This window comes from Canis lupus, chromosome 36 (assembly GCF_003254725.2).
Source record: "Canis lupus dingo isolate Sandy chromosome 36, ASM325472v2, whole genome shotgun sequence".
Lineage (NCBI taxonomy): Eukaryota > Metazoa > Chordata > Mammalia > Carnivora > Canidae > Canis > Canis lupus.
In genome coordinates this window covers 22,532,729-22,548,128 of record NC_064278.1, presented here as the reverse complement: position 1 = coordinate 22,548,128, position 15,400 = coordinate 22,532,729, and the positions used below count along the sequence as shown (strand labels likewise).

The window sequence follows — 15,400 nt, the reverse complement described above, 5'->3', positions numbered from 1 at the left end:
GATTTTTAAACCATAGTCCAATTTCAGAATCTTTAGCACTAGGAAATAGAAAGTGGGACATTTTTAGTATTGAGCAATATGGTCATTTGTATTTCAGATTATGAAATTTCAGATTATATGCAAATAAGAGGATAGTAAGCCTTCCTGTCATTTTTAAACAAATTAGAAATTTTTAAAACTAATTAGAAATTAAGAAACATTCAAATTTAAGATATATATGTCTCTAAAGTGACTTCGTTTTCCAAAATTATAATTCTTAATCAATTTATAAAATTCTTAACAATGTATCTGTGTATCACTGTGAACCTGAATCTTCTCACAAAAGATGTAATAAATATTAAAAAATCAGTTTTTGTATTAGAAAATGAGGGGTTGGGCCAAAAGACCTCAGAGGTGATTGCTTAATTCTATGATTCGGTATTGTCCCAGTGGTAACTTTTCTTAATATAACTTAGGATAAATTTTAGTTTTGTAACAAATGATGAGAATTTAATAGAATATAGTAATGGAAATAGGAGTCTTTACTCCCTCCACCTCTAAATTACTCACTATTACCTAATAGCTGGATTTTTCCCCTGCATCGGGCAACTTTTATATACCATGCTCATATTAAACATGTTGTTCTCGATTCTAAAAAATTAAACAATTTAAATTTAATTTTCATGAGAATTCATATATTCAAAGTTCGTTTCTTTCACCTATCAGCTTTTTATTCCCACAATAGGATTCCCTTCAAGCCTTCCAAATTGAAGGAATAATTGAGAGAATGTGCAGGATACGGACAGAGCAGACAGGCTTACACTCCTTCCCACTACCCCTCCTCCCCCAAACATCTGTTCTACCTGTTTTAAGTCATCATTACTCATCCAGATAGATATACTGTTGTGGAACAATCATTTCTGTTTCAACCAGGGAGCACACAATATCTGTGATAAGCAGTATAGGTATAATGTAATATAGCTCATCATAAATCCCTGAAATAAAACTGATTCTCTAGTTTAAGGACTTAGGGATTTATTCTACTCCTAGTAACAAAATGGATGTTTCAATGAATTAGAGATTCTGGTCATGACAAACATGACAATAGCTGATACAGTAACAGTTCAAAACCTGTTTCAGGAAAGGAAGGAAGGAAAGAAGGAAAGAGGGGAGGGGAGGGGAAAACGTTGAAATGCCTTTGATGAAAATGAATTTGCAAGAAGGAAGAGTTTGAATTTGCTCATTAGAATTCATTTAGTCTCAAATGCATTGAATTGAGGATATTTGGAATAAAAATGACTGAAAAAGGAAAAACAAGCCTTGCCTTACTTGGCTTACTTATTGTTGTAGATAATTAAATGGAATTTTTTTCTGATTCAATGGCACATAACTTAAATGCCTGAAATATTAATTTATCTGTTGCTGGATAAAGAATTCATTGTATTATATGTAGTGGAGTTTAGACATAATTATTAGCCGCTTCTACTACATGCATTTTTAACTATACCTTTCATGTTTCAGTGCATTTGAATTTTATTTACTGTATTTTTTTATGGTCAATATGCCGTGTTGGAAGTAAAGGAAAACAACTGAAAATATTTTAATGAATTAGTGAGTTGGGGTATTTTAAATATTCATGTTCATTCCCTTTCCAGATGTTTTGGGAGTTCAAGTGAAGGGAGAGTGGACATGGGTACTAAATGTAAAATTAAGTGGTCACCATTAATATGTGAAATTAACCAGTGGTTTTGTGGCTTACTAATTGAAATAGTAAATAACTGAGTATATATTCTACATGCCATAGATAAATTTTGCCAGTACATTCATAGGCAATAGAAACTAGAGTTGTGCCTTCTAAAGCTTCTATGCTTTAGAAGAGGAATTAAGGCATGACTATTCCATGTGATGCAAGGGGAGTGAATTAATAAAATAATATTTCTTTGGGGGAAGGTAATAAAACTATTATTAAGAGAGCTATTCTACATTCCCACCAGACTTAATGAAAAATCTAGTTCTTTCATATCGTATTATGCCAGTCATCCATGATACTATTTAAAGAATATCTGTTATTCACTCTTTTGTTTTTCTGTTCAGTAATGCTGTATAGGTATTTCTCACACAATAAAGTACAATCCAATTTTTAATGTTGGAGTTATCTTCTTTCATTCCTGATCCTTCATTTTCTTGACTTAACAAAAGTCTTATTATAAAAGCTTTGTTGGCATAATATGGCGATTTACATGGCCAAAGGAGGCCCCAATTTCTAGTAACTGAAAAAAAAAAAAAAAAGATGGTTCTCTTACAAATTCAAATGAAGTATTTCCTATAGTCTCTTTTTAATAAAGACTTTATAAATAATAACTGAAACATAAATGTTTTATTTTGGAAATCATCAGTCTTCAATTTGGCAAAGGCTATCATTCTTAACTCAAGAAAATTTTAAACATAAACAGCAATTCTGAATCTTTTTAGAAATTGATTTAAATAATCCTGGATTCTTTTATTACAAATATATAGGCAGCAGTTTTTTGAACTTTAGAATTGGGTTTATATCAAAAAGAAAACTACTAGAACAGATTTAAAATTACATGCATTTTTGAAGTGGATTGAAAGTTGCATGAGTACAGTATTTATGGTTCTATAATATGCTATAATGAGCTAAGATTAAAAATTTAGAAATGTGCTCTTTTTTTTTTATAAATCTCAAGATAATCTAATGCTTCTAGGAATAAAGCAGAAGAAGGCCATCGGTTGGTGCATTGTTCGTTGACTTCTATGTTTTTGTTGTTGTAAAATAATAATCACTTTTCTCCATACAGAGTTTTCTAGTTCTCTTCTGTCTGCTGAGGAAGAAGGATTTCAAACCTATAGCTCTGGCCATCAGTTATCTAATGGAAATGAAACACTTGAACTTTTGTCTGCACCTTCAATTCATTCAACTACATTTGAGTCCAAAAAGGAAGGCCATGTTCCAGTTTTCATCAAAGAAGTGTCAAATGCTGAAATAAGCATAGGGGATGTGGCTAAACTGTCTGTTACTGTCACTGGCATTCCCAAGCCTAAAATTCAGTGGTTCTTTAAAGGAGTGATGTTAACTCCTTCTGCTGACTACAAATTTGTTTTTGACGGCAATGATCATAGTTTGATCATTCTGTTCACCAAATTTGAGGATGAGGGAGAGTATACATGTGTTGCCAGTAATGAATACGGACAGGCCGTGTGCAGTGCCTCTCTAAAAATAAGTTCCAAAGGAGAGGGCCAAAAAGAGACAGAAGCAGAACCAGTGGAAACATTTCTGGAGAAGTTTGAAGGTCCTTGTCCCCCTTACTTCCTTAAGGAGTTTAAACCAATTCACTGCGCTCGGGGGCTCCCAGCTGTCTTTGAGTACGTGGTACTTGGAGAGCCTGCACCCACTGTTACGTGGTTCAAAGAAAGCAAACAGCTTTGCACCAATGTGTATCACACTATCATTCATAATCCTGATGGTTCTGGAACATTCATTGTTAATGACCCCCAGAGGGAAGATAGTGGCCTCTATGTCTGTAGAGCAGAGAATATGTGGGGTGAGTCCACCTGCACTGCAGAGCTGCTTGTGCTTCTAGAAGATACAGACATGACGGATGCTCTCTGCAAAGCAAAACCCACACCAGAGGCTACTAAGGATTTTCCAGAGATGTCATTAAAGGGTCCTGCAGTTGAGGCATCTGACTCAGAGCAGGAAATTGCAGCTTTTGTAAACAGCACCATTTTGAAAGCTGCTTCAGTCGCAGAAGAAAGCCAGCAGCTTTCTCATGAGCATATTGTTCAAACCAGTGAACTGAGTAGTCAAGTAACTTTAGTGGCTGAGCAATTGCAATCCACAGTCACGTTGGAGCAGAATATGCCCGATGCAGAAAGCACCAGGGCACGTCTTTCCATCAATGGCACTATTCATGTTCAGCCCATCAAGGAACCATCTCCCAATTTACAGCTGCAGGTTATCCAGTCCCAGAAAACCCTCCCCAAGGAAGATGTCCTAATGCTTCAAGAACCCGAGTCCCAGGTGATCCTATCAGAAACTGAAAAAATCTTCCCAAGTGCCATGTCCGTAGAAGAAATTAGTTCATTAACGGTGGAGTCTATGAAAACTTTCCTAGCTGAACCTGAAGGGAGTTATCCACAGTCTTCAGTAGAAGAAGCTCCAGCCCCTTCATATTCAACCTCTGTTGCTGAGGAAGTACTTTTATCAAAAGAAAAGACAGTGTCTGCAATGGACAAAGAGCAAAGCCTGCCCCCTCCAAAGCAAGAGGCACAAAGTGCTCCCATCTTGAGTCAGAGCTTAGCTGAGGGGAACATGGAAAGTTTAAAGGGTGCTGATGTCATCATCTCTGAGGTCCACTGTGAACCCCAGGTCCCTTCAGAACACACGTGCACAGAAGATGAAATTGTGGTGGAAAGTGCAGATGAACTGGAAAGCGCAGGGCAAGATTTTGCAGCCAGGACTGAGGAAGGCAAGTCCTTAAGGTTTCCACTAGCGTATGAGGAAAAGCAGGTACTGCTCAAGGAAGAGCATTCTGACAACTTGGCAGTGCCCCTGAACCAAACCAGTGAGTATAAAAAAGAGCCCATGGTGATAAATGGTGTGCCAGAGGTGCAGGCAAGTGACACTCTTTCTAAGGAAAGTTTGCTTTCTGGAATTCCAGAAGAACAACGATTAAACCTAAAAACTCAGATCCGCAGGGCTTTGCAGGCAGCGGTGGCCAGTGAGCAACCAAGTCTTTTCTCTGAATGGTTAAGGAACGTTGAAAAGGTGGAGGTGAAGGCCATCCACTTCACCCAGGAGCCCAAACGCGTTATGTGTACCTACCTCATTACCTCAGTGAACACTCTAACGGAAGAACTAACCATTGCCATTGAAGGCATTGACCCTCAAATGGCTGACTTGACAACTGAACTGAAGGATGCCCTGTGCTCTGTTATATGTGAGGAAATAAACATCTTAACAGCCGAGGATCCCAGAATCCAGAAAGGAGCCACAACAGGCCTGCCGGAAGAAATGGGTCCTTCCTCAGAGTCACAGAAGGTTGAGGCCATCTGGGAACCAGAAGCTGAATCTAAATATCTTGTCTCGGTGGAAGAGGTCAGCTGTTTCCATGTGGAAAGTCAGGTCAAAGTTGGGGATACCACGGGCGTCCCTGATGGGGTCACTCCAGCTGTGAGCCCTGATGAGAAACAGGCTGAGATACCAAAGCCATCAGAGGAAAAAGAGAAGCTCCCTGGAGGTGGTGCCGGGGAGGGTGGCGTGGGAGAGGCACAGGAAGCTGAGGGCAGCGCGGTCGGAGAGGATGGCCCTGTCATGCTCACGCCCCTGGTGGACACTACTGCGGAGGAAGGTGACGTTGTAAACCTCACGTCATCCATAACAAATGCCAAAGAGGTGAATTGGTATTTTGAGGGCAAACTGGTGCATTCAGATGAAAAGTTCAAGTGTTTACAAGATCAAAATACATATACGCTAGTTATCCACGGAGTCAATACAGAAGAGCATCAAGGAGCGTATACCTGTGAGGCCTTGAACGCCAAGGGAAATGCATCAACTTCGGCCAAACTCACTGTAGTCAAAAGAGGTTGGATTTCTCAGATGAGGGGCATCGAGCGCTAACGTTCACTGGGTCGTTAATGATTTAGTTTCCGTCACTGAGTTTTCACTTACCTGCCTCTGCCAGACTGCGATGTGTGGAGAGTGAGCGTGAAACCACAGACATGGTCATGGTTATTAATCCTCCTCCTTTGTCCTCACTGCCTTATGGGGTAGTACATTTTCACGTCTACGGTACTAGTTATTTTTAAAGTAAAACATTGTTTTTGGATGTCCCGTAATACCGATATGTTTTTAGCTTATGTTTATTTGAAAATAATGATATGTAATAAAAGCCGTCAGTGGATGCCTGGCTGTCTGAAATTGCCAGTTTCATCCCTAAATTCAGAATAACCATGATTAATTGTCCACTTGTGGTTCTTACTTGTATTTCTTTTTTGATGTTTCACTTCATCACTGTATTTAGCAGATCACTTTTTAAAGTGCTGTGCACAGTGTTCTTAGTCAGCATGGTATATAGTTAAAGATTATATCATGTTGTTATGCATGTAAGCCCACAGCATCCCGTTTTAATCACGTTTTTTTTCACAATCCACCACAAAGTAACGATTGAATATGTTAAAAGCTACTCATTGTCTCCTTTTACCTTCAGTGATTGTTCTCATTTTCCAGTCACTTGTCTTAAACTGCTGCAATCCATCTCACCAATTTCAACTGTCTTCATTAACCGCAGCAAAAGTTAGAAGAAAAAGAAAAACTGTGGGGTGCGTGACAAGGAGGCATACTGACGAACTCTGCTTCCCTTTGCAGCTGCCCCAGTGATCAAAAGGAGAATCGAGCCCCTGGAAGTAGCTCTGGGCCACCTCGCCAAATTCACCTGTGAGGTCCAAATTGCCCCCAATGTCCGGTTCCAGTGGTTCAAAGCTGGCCGAGAAATTTATGAAAGTGACAAGTGTTCTATTCGATCTTCAAAGTATGTCTCCACCCTGGAAATCCTGAGAACCCAGGTTGTTGACTGCGGCGAGTATACCTGCAAAGCCTCCAATGAGTATGGCAGCGTCAGCTGTACAGCTACACTGACTGTGACAGGTAATGCCATACGTCGAGGTGGTTGGCCCATTTCATACTATTGCCTTTTTTGCTTTTCGTACAGGTGACTACCAGGTGGAGAGACCAATAGCCGAGCTGTGACATGATGGCTAGGTATTGCAGGGTCTATGTGGGACAAGCAATCGTTCTTTACAGTCGTATTTCTAAGAGCAGCTAAAGAAAAAATAAAAATAGCTCATTATTTCGAAAACAATGTCAAGGAATCAGATGAACAGTGGCACCTGAAAGTTTGGTTTGCGGTTTGTTTTTTTGTTGTTGTTGTTGGTTTTGTTTTGTTCTCTCCCTCTCTCTTTAAAATGATGAGCCTGGGGGAAATATCTTGGATAACTCCTCATGGCCTGGCGTGGCACTTAATATGATAACATTTCAGGACCACTTGTTGCTCCTTAAAAATGAATAACATCCCAATGTATTTAGTCATTTGGAATCAGTTAACCAGTTAAGAACAGAATTACAAACCAAAAAAAAAAAAAAAAGAGCATAAGACTACAGTTAAATCCTAATATCCTAATACAAGGCAGGGAGCTACACAGGACTAAAAGCTAGGATTCTTACCCTAGACATTATGACTAATTTAAAAATAGGGGGCAACTACATAAATATTCTGTTCTCAATTTCCCAACCGACAAATAGGATGACTTCTGAGCAGCCCATACCCATCAGGTGTTTGAATTCCCTCATTAGCAAAAAAAAAAAAAAAAAAAAAAATCAGAAGCACTTTCCTTTTCTTTGTCTGTCTCTGTCTCTTTGGCTTTCTTCTTCCCAGGGAAAGTGTAAATATAAACTCTGGGGTAGCAATTACCTGTGTTGTTGAGAGAAGCCATGCACTAAATATCCGGGTGGGACAGGCCCTTGGTCTTTTCCAATAGAAGCATGAAGGGAAAAGGCAAACACAGCACAGCTTTTTGACTTGGAAGAATCAGGGTTCCCTGTGCCTTCCTCCCGTACCCCCACACTCTTTTATATATCAAAAAATCTGAAACCCAGGCCCTTGGTAACCCCTCTAGTGGTTTCACTTTGTGATCAGAGTCTCCACGTAACCAGCTGCACAGCAGTATTCTTAAGACACTTTTGGAAACCTCTTCATCCAAATTGGGCCAGTTCCTTGAAGGGATCAATACCTGAGCTTACAAATAACAAGAGGGAAAGGAGGAGGAGGAGAATTCTTTTTAAATTGGGAAGAGATTCCCAAAGGCCCGCTTCAAAATGCAGAATGGAAATGGGAAATTACCACTCTCAGTATTTTTACAAGTTTGAAACGACTTAGGGGACTGATTCAAAGTTGGGCCATTGAAGGATTTGCTGATGGTTGATGTGAAGGTTAGAGAGACTTCACAAAACTACTCGATCTTTTCACTTAATGTCCCTGCTCTTCAGAAGAGTCAAGTGTATTTTCTTTATCGTCTTTACACAGTCTTCTCATTCACCGAACTAAAGGAGCGGCTGAATTACTTATCAAGTAGTTCAGATGACTAATCCGCTACTAAAGCGGACGAATCTTTAACAATAATAAGTTAATGTTGCCAGACAAAGCCGCATTTGTTCTTTCCTTATTAGAGACATTGAAAGGGCTGTCTCGCTCCTCTGTAAAGAACGCTCTCATCCCTTTCCTCTGGCAAATCTTTTCATCTAATTAATTAACTATCCTATTTCACATAGTGTCCCATGTCTCTCTAAAGATACAACTCATCTTTTCTCTTTCTTAGAATATATAATCCTGGCAAGAGCTCCTGTGGGTCAAAATATAATGTTGAAAAAATTTCTTTTGCAGAGGCGTATCCACCAACATTTTACTCCAGACCTAAGTCCGTTACAACTTTTGTGGGTAAGACAGCCAAGTTCCTCTGCACAGTACTAGGCACCCCCGTCATTGAAACCATTTGGCAGAAAGATGGTGCTGCACTCTCACCCTCCCCTAACCGCAAGATTTCAGAGGCAGAAAATAAACACAGTTTAGAACTCTCAAATCTTACAATTCAAGATAGAGGAGTTTATTCTTGCAAAGCGTCGAACAAGTTTGGAGCTGACATCTGCCAAGCTGAGTTAATCATAATCGACAAGCCGCATTTCATCAAAGAATTAGAACCCGTGCAATCCGCTATCAATAAGAAGATCCGCCTGGAGTGCCAAGTAGATGAAGACAGAAAAGTTACAGTAACATGGAATAAAGATGGGCAAAAACTCCCCCCTGGGAAAGATCATAAGATCTATTTTGAAGATAAAATAGCATCACTTGAGATCCCTCTGGCCAAACTAAAAGATTCAGGAACCTATGTTTGTACAGCTTCCAATGAGGCTGGGAGCAGCTCGTCTTCAGCAACAGTTACTATCAGAGGTAAGACTTGTGTGAGTGTTGTTTTTCTCTTTAAGGATGCCGCTGGAGAACAGCTGTTGACAGTGCAGTCTGTACATTTTATTATTAAAGTGATTTCATCCAAGTGAATGTGTTTTGGTTTGGGGGAAATCTTGGCATCGTTTGATTTTTTTTTATTTTATTTTCAATCTTCTTCAGAAGCCGCTCTGTTCTTTTAAAAACTGTCTGCCATTAACAAGCTTAAAATTTCTTCTAAGAATTTCATGTAAAAAAAAAAAAAAGATTTTCACGTGTCTAGGCAATGCTAGACTATCTGCTCTCATACAATTTTATGTGTGTGTGTAAGACAGGGAGCTTGCTTTTTGTGTAAGGCAAGAGTTTGTTTTGTGTTTGTTTGTTTGTTTGTTTGTTTGTTTGTTTGAAGTTGAGAGACTGGGAAAGCATTTTAAAATCCCACCGGGAAAACTGGAGAACTATCGAGTACACCACAACCCTTTCAGAAATCTCATTGAGATATTTTATGTGTGTTGTGTCTTTCTGTGGCACATGTCTACTTTTCTTTGGTGGAGTTGATGCATCAGTTCTCTTTCCTTTTTCTTTTTCTTTCTTCCTTTTTTTTTTTTTTTTTGTTGTTGTTGTTGTTGACTTCCTGTAGAGCCACCATCCTTCGTGAAGAAGGTGGACCCCTCTTACTTAATGCTGCCAGGTGAATCAGCGCGCCTCCATTGCAAGCTGAAGGGCTCACCTGTGATCCAGGTCACTTGGTTTAAAGATAACAAAGAACTTAATGAGAGTAATACCATTCGAATGTCTTTTGTCAATTCTGAGGCTGTGCTTGATCTGACGGATGTCAAAGTCACAGACAGTGGCAGTTACTCGTGCGAAGCGGTGAATGACGTCGGCAGTGACACTTGCAGTGCTGAAATAGTTGTCAAAGGTTTGTTTACTCCGAGTCCATTGGTTTTCTGAGAAAAGGTTTTCTTTTTCATTGCTTGTGACACCTTACTGACACACTGCTTTCGTGCTTTTGTAGAACCTCCTTCTTTCATCAAAACTCTTGAGCCTGCAGATATAGTGAGAGGAACAAATGCCCTCCTTCAGTGTGAAATCTCGGGCACTGGACCATTCGAAATTAGCTGGTTCAAAGACAAGAAGCAAATTCGAAGTAGTAAAAAGTACAGGCTGTTTTCTCAGAAGTCTCTTGTGTCTCTGGAGATCTTCTCTTTCAATAGTGCAGACGTTGGTGAATATGAATGTGTTGTTGCTAATGAAGTTGGGAAGTGTGGCTGCAGTGCAACACACTTATTAAAAGGTCAGTGCTCGAACGGAACGATGCCTCGCTAACAAATTGTCAAAATAGCTTTCTTAACCCAGGGAAGGAAAGCGGGCCCTCTTTCTTCTCCTCCTAACCTGTGAAAATATGTTTTACTTTTGCTTCAACCTGGGACCTTGGGGACAAAGCCGGTGGGTGCCCTTCATCGGGTCTTTAATCTGAGGTCACTGTAAATACTCAATCTCCGATACCAAAAGTGGGTCATGTAATAATCTTTTACGACCATTTGGTCGGCTGACAACCGCGTATCTTTTGTGCTTCTTTCTGTTGGATGGAGGTGTATTTCTTCTTAAATTTTAATTTATTCTTATCAACTGACGCTACGGAAGGGCAGTATTAGACCAGAGCGATGTAGTCTAGGTAAAACGCTTACATGGGTTTGGTGTTGAAAGTGTTTGGGAATTGACGGGTCTTGTCTGTTCTCTTTAATTAGAACCACCAACTTTTGTTAAGAAAGTAGATGATTTTACCGCGCTAGCAGGTCAAACCGTTACCTTACAAGCTGCCGTGAGAGGGTCAGAACCCATTTCGGTCACATGGATGAAAGGACAAGAGATCCTCAAAGAAGATGGAAAAATCAAAACGAGCTTTTCTAATGGGGTCGCGACCCTGATAATCCCTGATGTTCAGATCAGTCATGGTGACAAGTACACGTGCCTGGCTGAAAACGAGGCCGGAAGCCAAACGTCTGTTGGGGAATTAATAGTTAAAGGTTCGTGTAGGAACATTTTAACTTAAGAGTCGCTGTTTCCATTTCAAAGTGAAACCACAAGGCACACTTGGTCACGCTAACTGTTTGATACCCTTCTAGAACCTGCCAAAATTGTTGAGAGAGCCGAACTGGTCCAGGTGACAGCAGGAGACCCAGCCACGCTGGAGTACACAGTCACAGGCACCCCAGAACTCAAGCCCAAGTGGTACAAAGATGGTAGGCCTTTGGTTGCCAGTAAAAAGTACCGAATAAGTTTTAAAAACAACGTCGCCCAACTCAAGTTTTATTCGGCCGAGCTGCATGATAGCGGCCAGTACACATTTGAGGTTTCCAACGAGGTGGGCAGCAGCTCCTGCGAGACCACGTTCACTGTACTAGGTCAGTATCTTCAGGACCCCGGCCAACCGGTGAGCAAGGCCCAAAGCGCCCGGCGCCCTGCCCCGTGCTGACCCCTCTTCCCTTCCCGTGCCACTAACAGATCGGGACATCGCCCCATTTTTCACGAAGCCCCTGCGCAACGTGGCCAGCGTCGTGGGCAGCGCCTGCAGGCTGGACTGCAGGATCGCGGGCTCCCTCCCGATGCGGGTGGCCTGGTTCAAGGACGGCAGGGAGCTGGCTTCCGGGGACAAGTACAGGGCGGCGTTTGTGGAAGGCACGGCCTCCTTGGAGATCCACGGCGTGGACCTGAGCGACGCGGGCACCTTCACTTGCCGAGCCACCAACTCCGTGGGCAGCAAAGACAGCAGCGGGGCCCTGGTGGTGCAAGGTTGGCTGGAGACCTGGCGTCTCCCTCCCTTAGGGACGGTGTTGGAACCCGGGCCCCGTCCCTTGGGCCGCGCCTCTTAACTCTTGCACGTCCTTTCTCCCCCCTCCCCCCCAGAGCCACCCAGCTTTGTGACCAAGCCGGCCTCAAAGGACGTCCTGCCCGGCTCGGCCGTGTGCCTGAAGAGCACCTTCCGGGGCTCCGGCCCTTTCACCGTCAGGTGGCTGAAGGGCGGCCGGGAGCTGGTCTCCGGGGGAAGCTGCTATATCACCAAAGAAGCCTCGGAAAGTTCCCTGGAACTGTACGTGGTCAAGACCTCTGATTCGGGCACGTACACCTGTCAGGTCGGCAACGCCGCGGGCAGCGTGGAGTGCAGTGCAAACTTATTTGTGAAAGGTTGGCCTCGTTTTCTTGACATCTTTGCGCCCCCCACCCCGCAGTCCGTCCTCCCCTCGATGTTCCTTAACGCCGCCTTCCTCCCGCAGAGCCGGCCACGTTTATTGAAAAGTTAGAGCCCTCGCAGCTGCTCAAGAAGGGCGACAGCACGCAGCTGGCCTGCAAGGTGGCCGGTACCCCCCCGATTAAGATAACGTGGTTTGCCAACGACAGAGAGCTTAAGGAGGGTGGCAGGCACAGGATGTCCTTTGTGGAGTCCACCGCGGTCCTGAGCCTTACAGAGGTGACCACCGAGGACAGTGGCGAGTACATGTGCGAGGCTCAAAACGAGGCCGGCAGCGACCACTGCGGGAGCATCTTAATAGTCAAAGGTTTGTGGCCACGTTGCCCCCGGTGTCACCAGCACTGCGGCCCGTGGCACACGTTCCTCGCTTGCTAACGCAGGGTAATTCCTCCCCCACTGTAGAGTCGCCTTACTTTACCAAGGAGTTTAAGCCAGTTGAAGTGTTGAAGGAGTATGACGTCATGCTGCTGGCCGAGGTGGCGGGCACGCCTCCCTTTGACATCACTTGGTTCAAAGACAACACGACGCTGAGAAGCGGTAGGAAGTATAAGACCTTCATTCAGGACCAGCTGGTTAGCCTGCAGATCCTCAAGTTTGTGGCCACAGATGCTGGCGAATACCAGTGTCGGGTGACCAACGAGGTGGGCAGCAGCACCTGCAGTGCCAGGGTGACCCTAAGAGGTTAGTGTCGGTCCAAAGGATGCCCCGGCTCTTCTGTAGGATGAGCTCTTTAAAAAAAAAAAAAAATCCAGTCTTGCTAGAAAGCTGACATTGATTGAGAATTCCTCTTCTGCTAGAACCGCCAAGCTTCGTAAAAAAGATCGAGAGTACCAGCTCCCTTCGAGGAGGCACGGCTGCCTTCCAGGCCACCCTGAAGGGCTCCCTGCCCATCACCGTGACTTGGTTGAAAGACAACGATGAAATCACTGAGGATGACAATATAAGAATGACCTTTGAGAACAACGTGGCTAGTCTGTACCTCAGTGGCATCGAAGTCAAGCACGATGGGAAATACGTCTGTCAGGCCAAAAATGATGCAGGAATACAGAGGTGTTCGGCATTGCTCTCAGTTAAAGGTTGGTTTGGGAAGTTTGCCATGGGTTTTAAGAAAGAGTGCAGATGTAGGCCTTCTAGCGGAGTGACTCGCAACCCACACCTGTCCCTTTGTTCTCTACAGAACCTGCAACAATCACCGAGGAGGCTGTGTCTATAGATGTCACCCAAGGGGACCCAGCCACCTTGCAGGTTAAATTTTCAGGGACTAAGGAGATTACAGCCCGATGGTTTAAAGATGGCCAAGAACTGACCCTGGGCCAAAAATACAAAATCAGTGTCACCGACACGGTCTCTATACTGAAGATTATTTCTACAGAAAAGAGAGATAGTGGAGAATATACTTTTGAGGTCCAAAATGATGTTGGAAGAAGCAGCTGCAAGGCTAGCATTAATGTATTAGGTTGGTATTGAAACCGGGCACCTCTATGCCCATGTCCCCCAGTTTTACAGAAAATACAAATTGCTGCAGACCTAACTTTTTCTCATGGTTTCTTGTTTTTGTTTTTGTTTTTATTGCATAGATCTTATCATACCTCCCTCATTCACCAAGAGACTGAAGAAAATGGACAGCATTAAAGGGTCTTCTATTGACTTAGAATGTATAGTGGCTGGGTCACATCCCATAAGCATCCAGTGGTTCAAAGATGACCAAGAAATATCAGCTAGTGAAAAATACAAATTCTCTTTTCATGACAATACTGCCTTCTTGGAAATCAGTCACCTGGAAGGTTCAGACAGTGGGACGTACACTTGTTCCGCCACTAATAAGGCAGGACACAACCAGTGCAGTGGCCATCTCACGGTCAAAGGTCGGCATTTGTTTTTAATCTACACTTGTCAAGGACTCGTCTGCTCTCTCGTTTCTTAATTCTCACCCTCATTGCTCCATTCCTAAGTAAACCTTGCTTTCTCGTTTTGCTTCTTCTTCTTTCATCCCAGAACCCCCTTACTTCGTGGAAAAGCCACAGTCACAAGATGTCAATCCCAGTACAAGGGTTCAGCTAAAGGCACTTGTGGGTGGCACTGCACCCATGACAATAAAGTGGTTCAAAGATAACAAAGAGTTGCACTCGGGAGCAGCTCGCTCCGTTTGGAAGGATGACACCTCCACCATACTGGAGCTCTTTTCAGCCAAATCTGCCGACTCTGGGACCTACATCTGCCAACTAAGCAATGATGTCGGCACAGCAACCAGTAAAGCCACTCTCTTTGTGAAAGGTCTGATCTCTACGTTCACCTCTCTTGCTTGCTTGTCTTAGATTTTCTTGGGTTGGGGGTGGGGGGAGGAAGAGGCTTAAGAAAGCTATTTCAGCCTTTGTTTTAAAAAAAAAAAAACAAATGTTCAACGTGACCCTTTCTTCCCCATCTTTAGAACCTCCTCAATTTATTAAGAAGCCCAGCCCGGTATTAGTGCTGAGAAATGGACAATCTACGACATTCGAATGCCAAATCACAGGCACCCCTGAAATCAGAGTTTCTTGGTATCTGGACGGGAATGAAATAACAGCCATTAAGAAACATGGCATTTCCTTCATCGATGGCCTAGCCACTTTCCAAATCTCTGGTGCCAGGGTAGAAAATAGTGGGACTTACGTCTGTGAAGCCCGTAATGACGCGGGCACTGCAAGCTGCAGCATTGAATTAAAAGTGAAAGGTTCGTTGCTGGCTCTGTTTTTGCATGTTTGGGCTGTGCTGCTGGCCAGGCCTCTGGTCGTCCCTCGAGTAAGCTAGCCTCTGTCTTCCTTTTGCATCTTTAGAGCCTCCCACCTTCATCAGGGAGCTGAAGCCCGTGGAGGTTGTAAAGGATAGTGACGTGCAGCTGGAGTGTGAAGTTGCAGGAACAGCTCCATTTGAAGTCACGTGGCTGAGGAACAACAAGGAAATTCGAAGCAGCAAAAAATATACCCTCACTGACAGAGTGTCAGTGTTTAGCCTCCATATAACCAAGTGTGACCCTTCAGACACTGGTGACTACCAGTGCATTGTGTCCAATGAAGGTGGCAGCTGCTCTAGCAGTACTAAGGTTTCCCTGAAAGGTCAGTTGTACCCAGAGGAAGCAGGCTACGGCCTAAAAATTTGGTCATGCTCTTTAATT

The 15,400-nt window shown here is 43.1% G+C and overlaps 1 protein-coding gene across 1 annotated transcript in view; it reads left to right on the top strand.

Annotated features, from left to right (window-relative positions):
• Positions 1-15,400, top strand: part of TTN (titin) — a 274,428-nt gene that overhangs the window by 64,947 nt on the left and 194,081 nt on the right. The window contains 17 exon segments of the mRNA XM_049106193.1: positions 2,799-5,585; positions 6,368-6,646; positions 8,439-9,002; positions 9,637-9,918; positions 10,015-10,293; positions 10,748-11,026; positions 11,126-11,404; positions 11,505-11,792; positions 11,907-12,185; positions 12,275-12,556; positions 12,652-12,930; positions 13,047-13,325; positions 13,427-13,705; positions 13,827-14,114; positions 14,245-14,523; positions 14,678-14,959; positions 15,063-15,341. Of these exon segments, the coding sequence (XP_048962150.1) occupies positions 2,799-5,585; positions 6,368-6,646; positions 8,439-9,002; positions 9,637-9,918; positions 10,015-10,293; positions 10,748-11,026; positions 11,126-11,404; positions 11,505-11,792; positions 11,907-12,185; positions 12,275-12,556; positions 12,652-12,930; positions 13,047-13,325; positions 13,427-13,705; positions 13,827-14,114; positions 14,245-14,523; positions 14,678-14,959; positions 15,063-15,341 (7,563 nt within the window).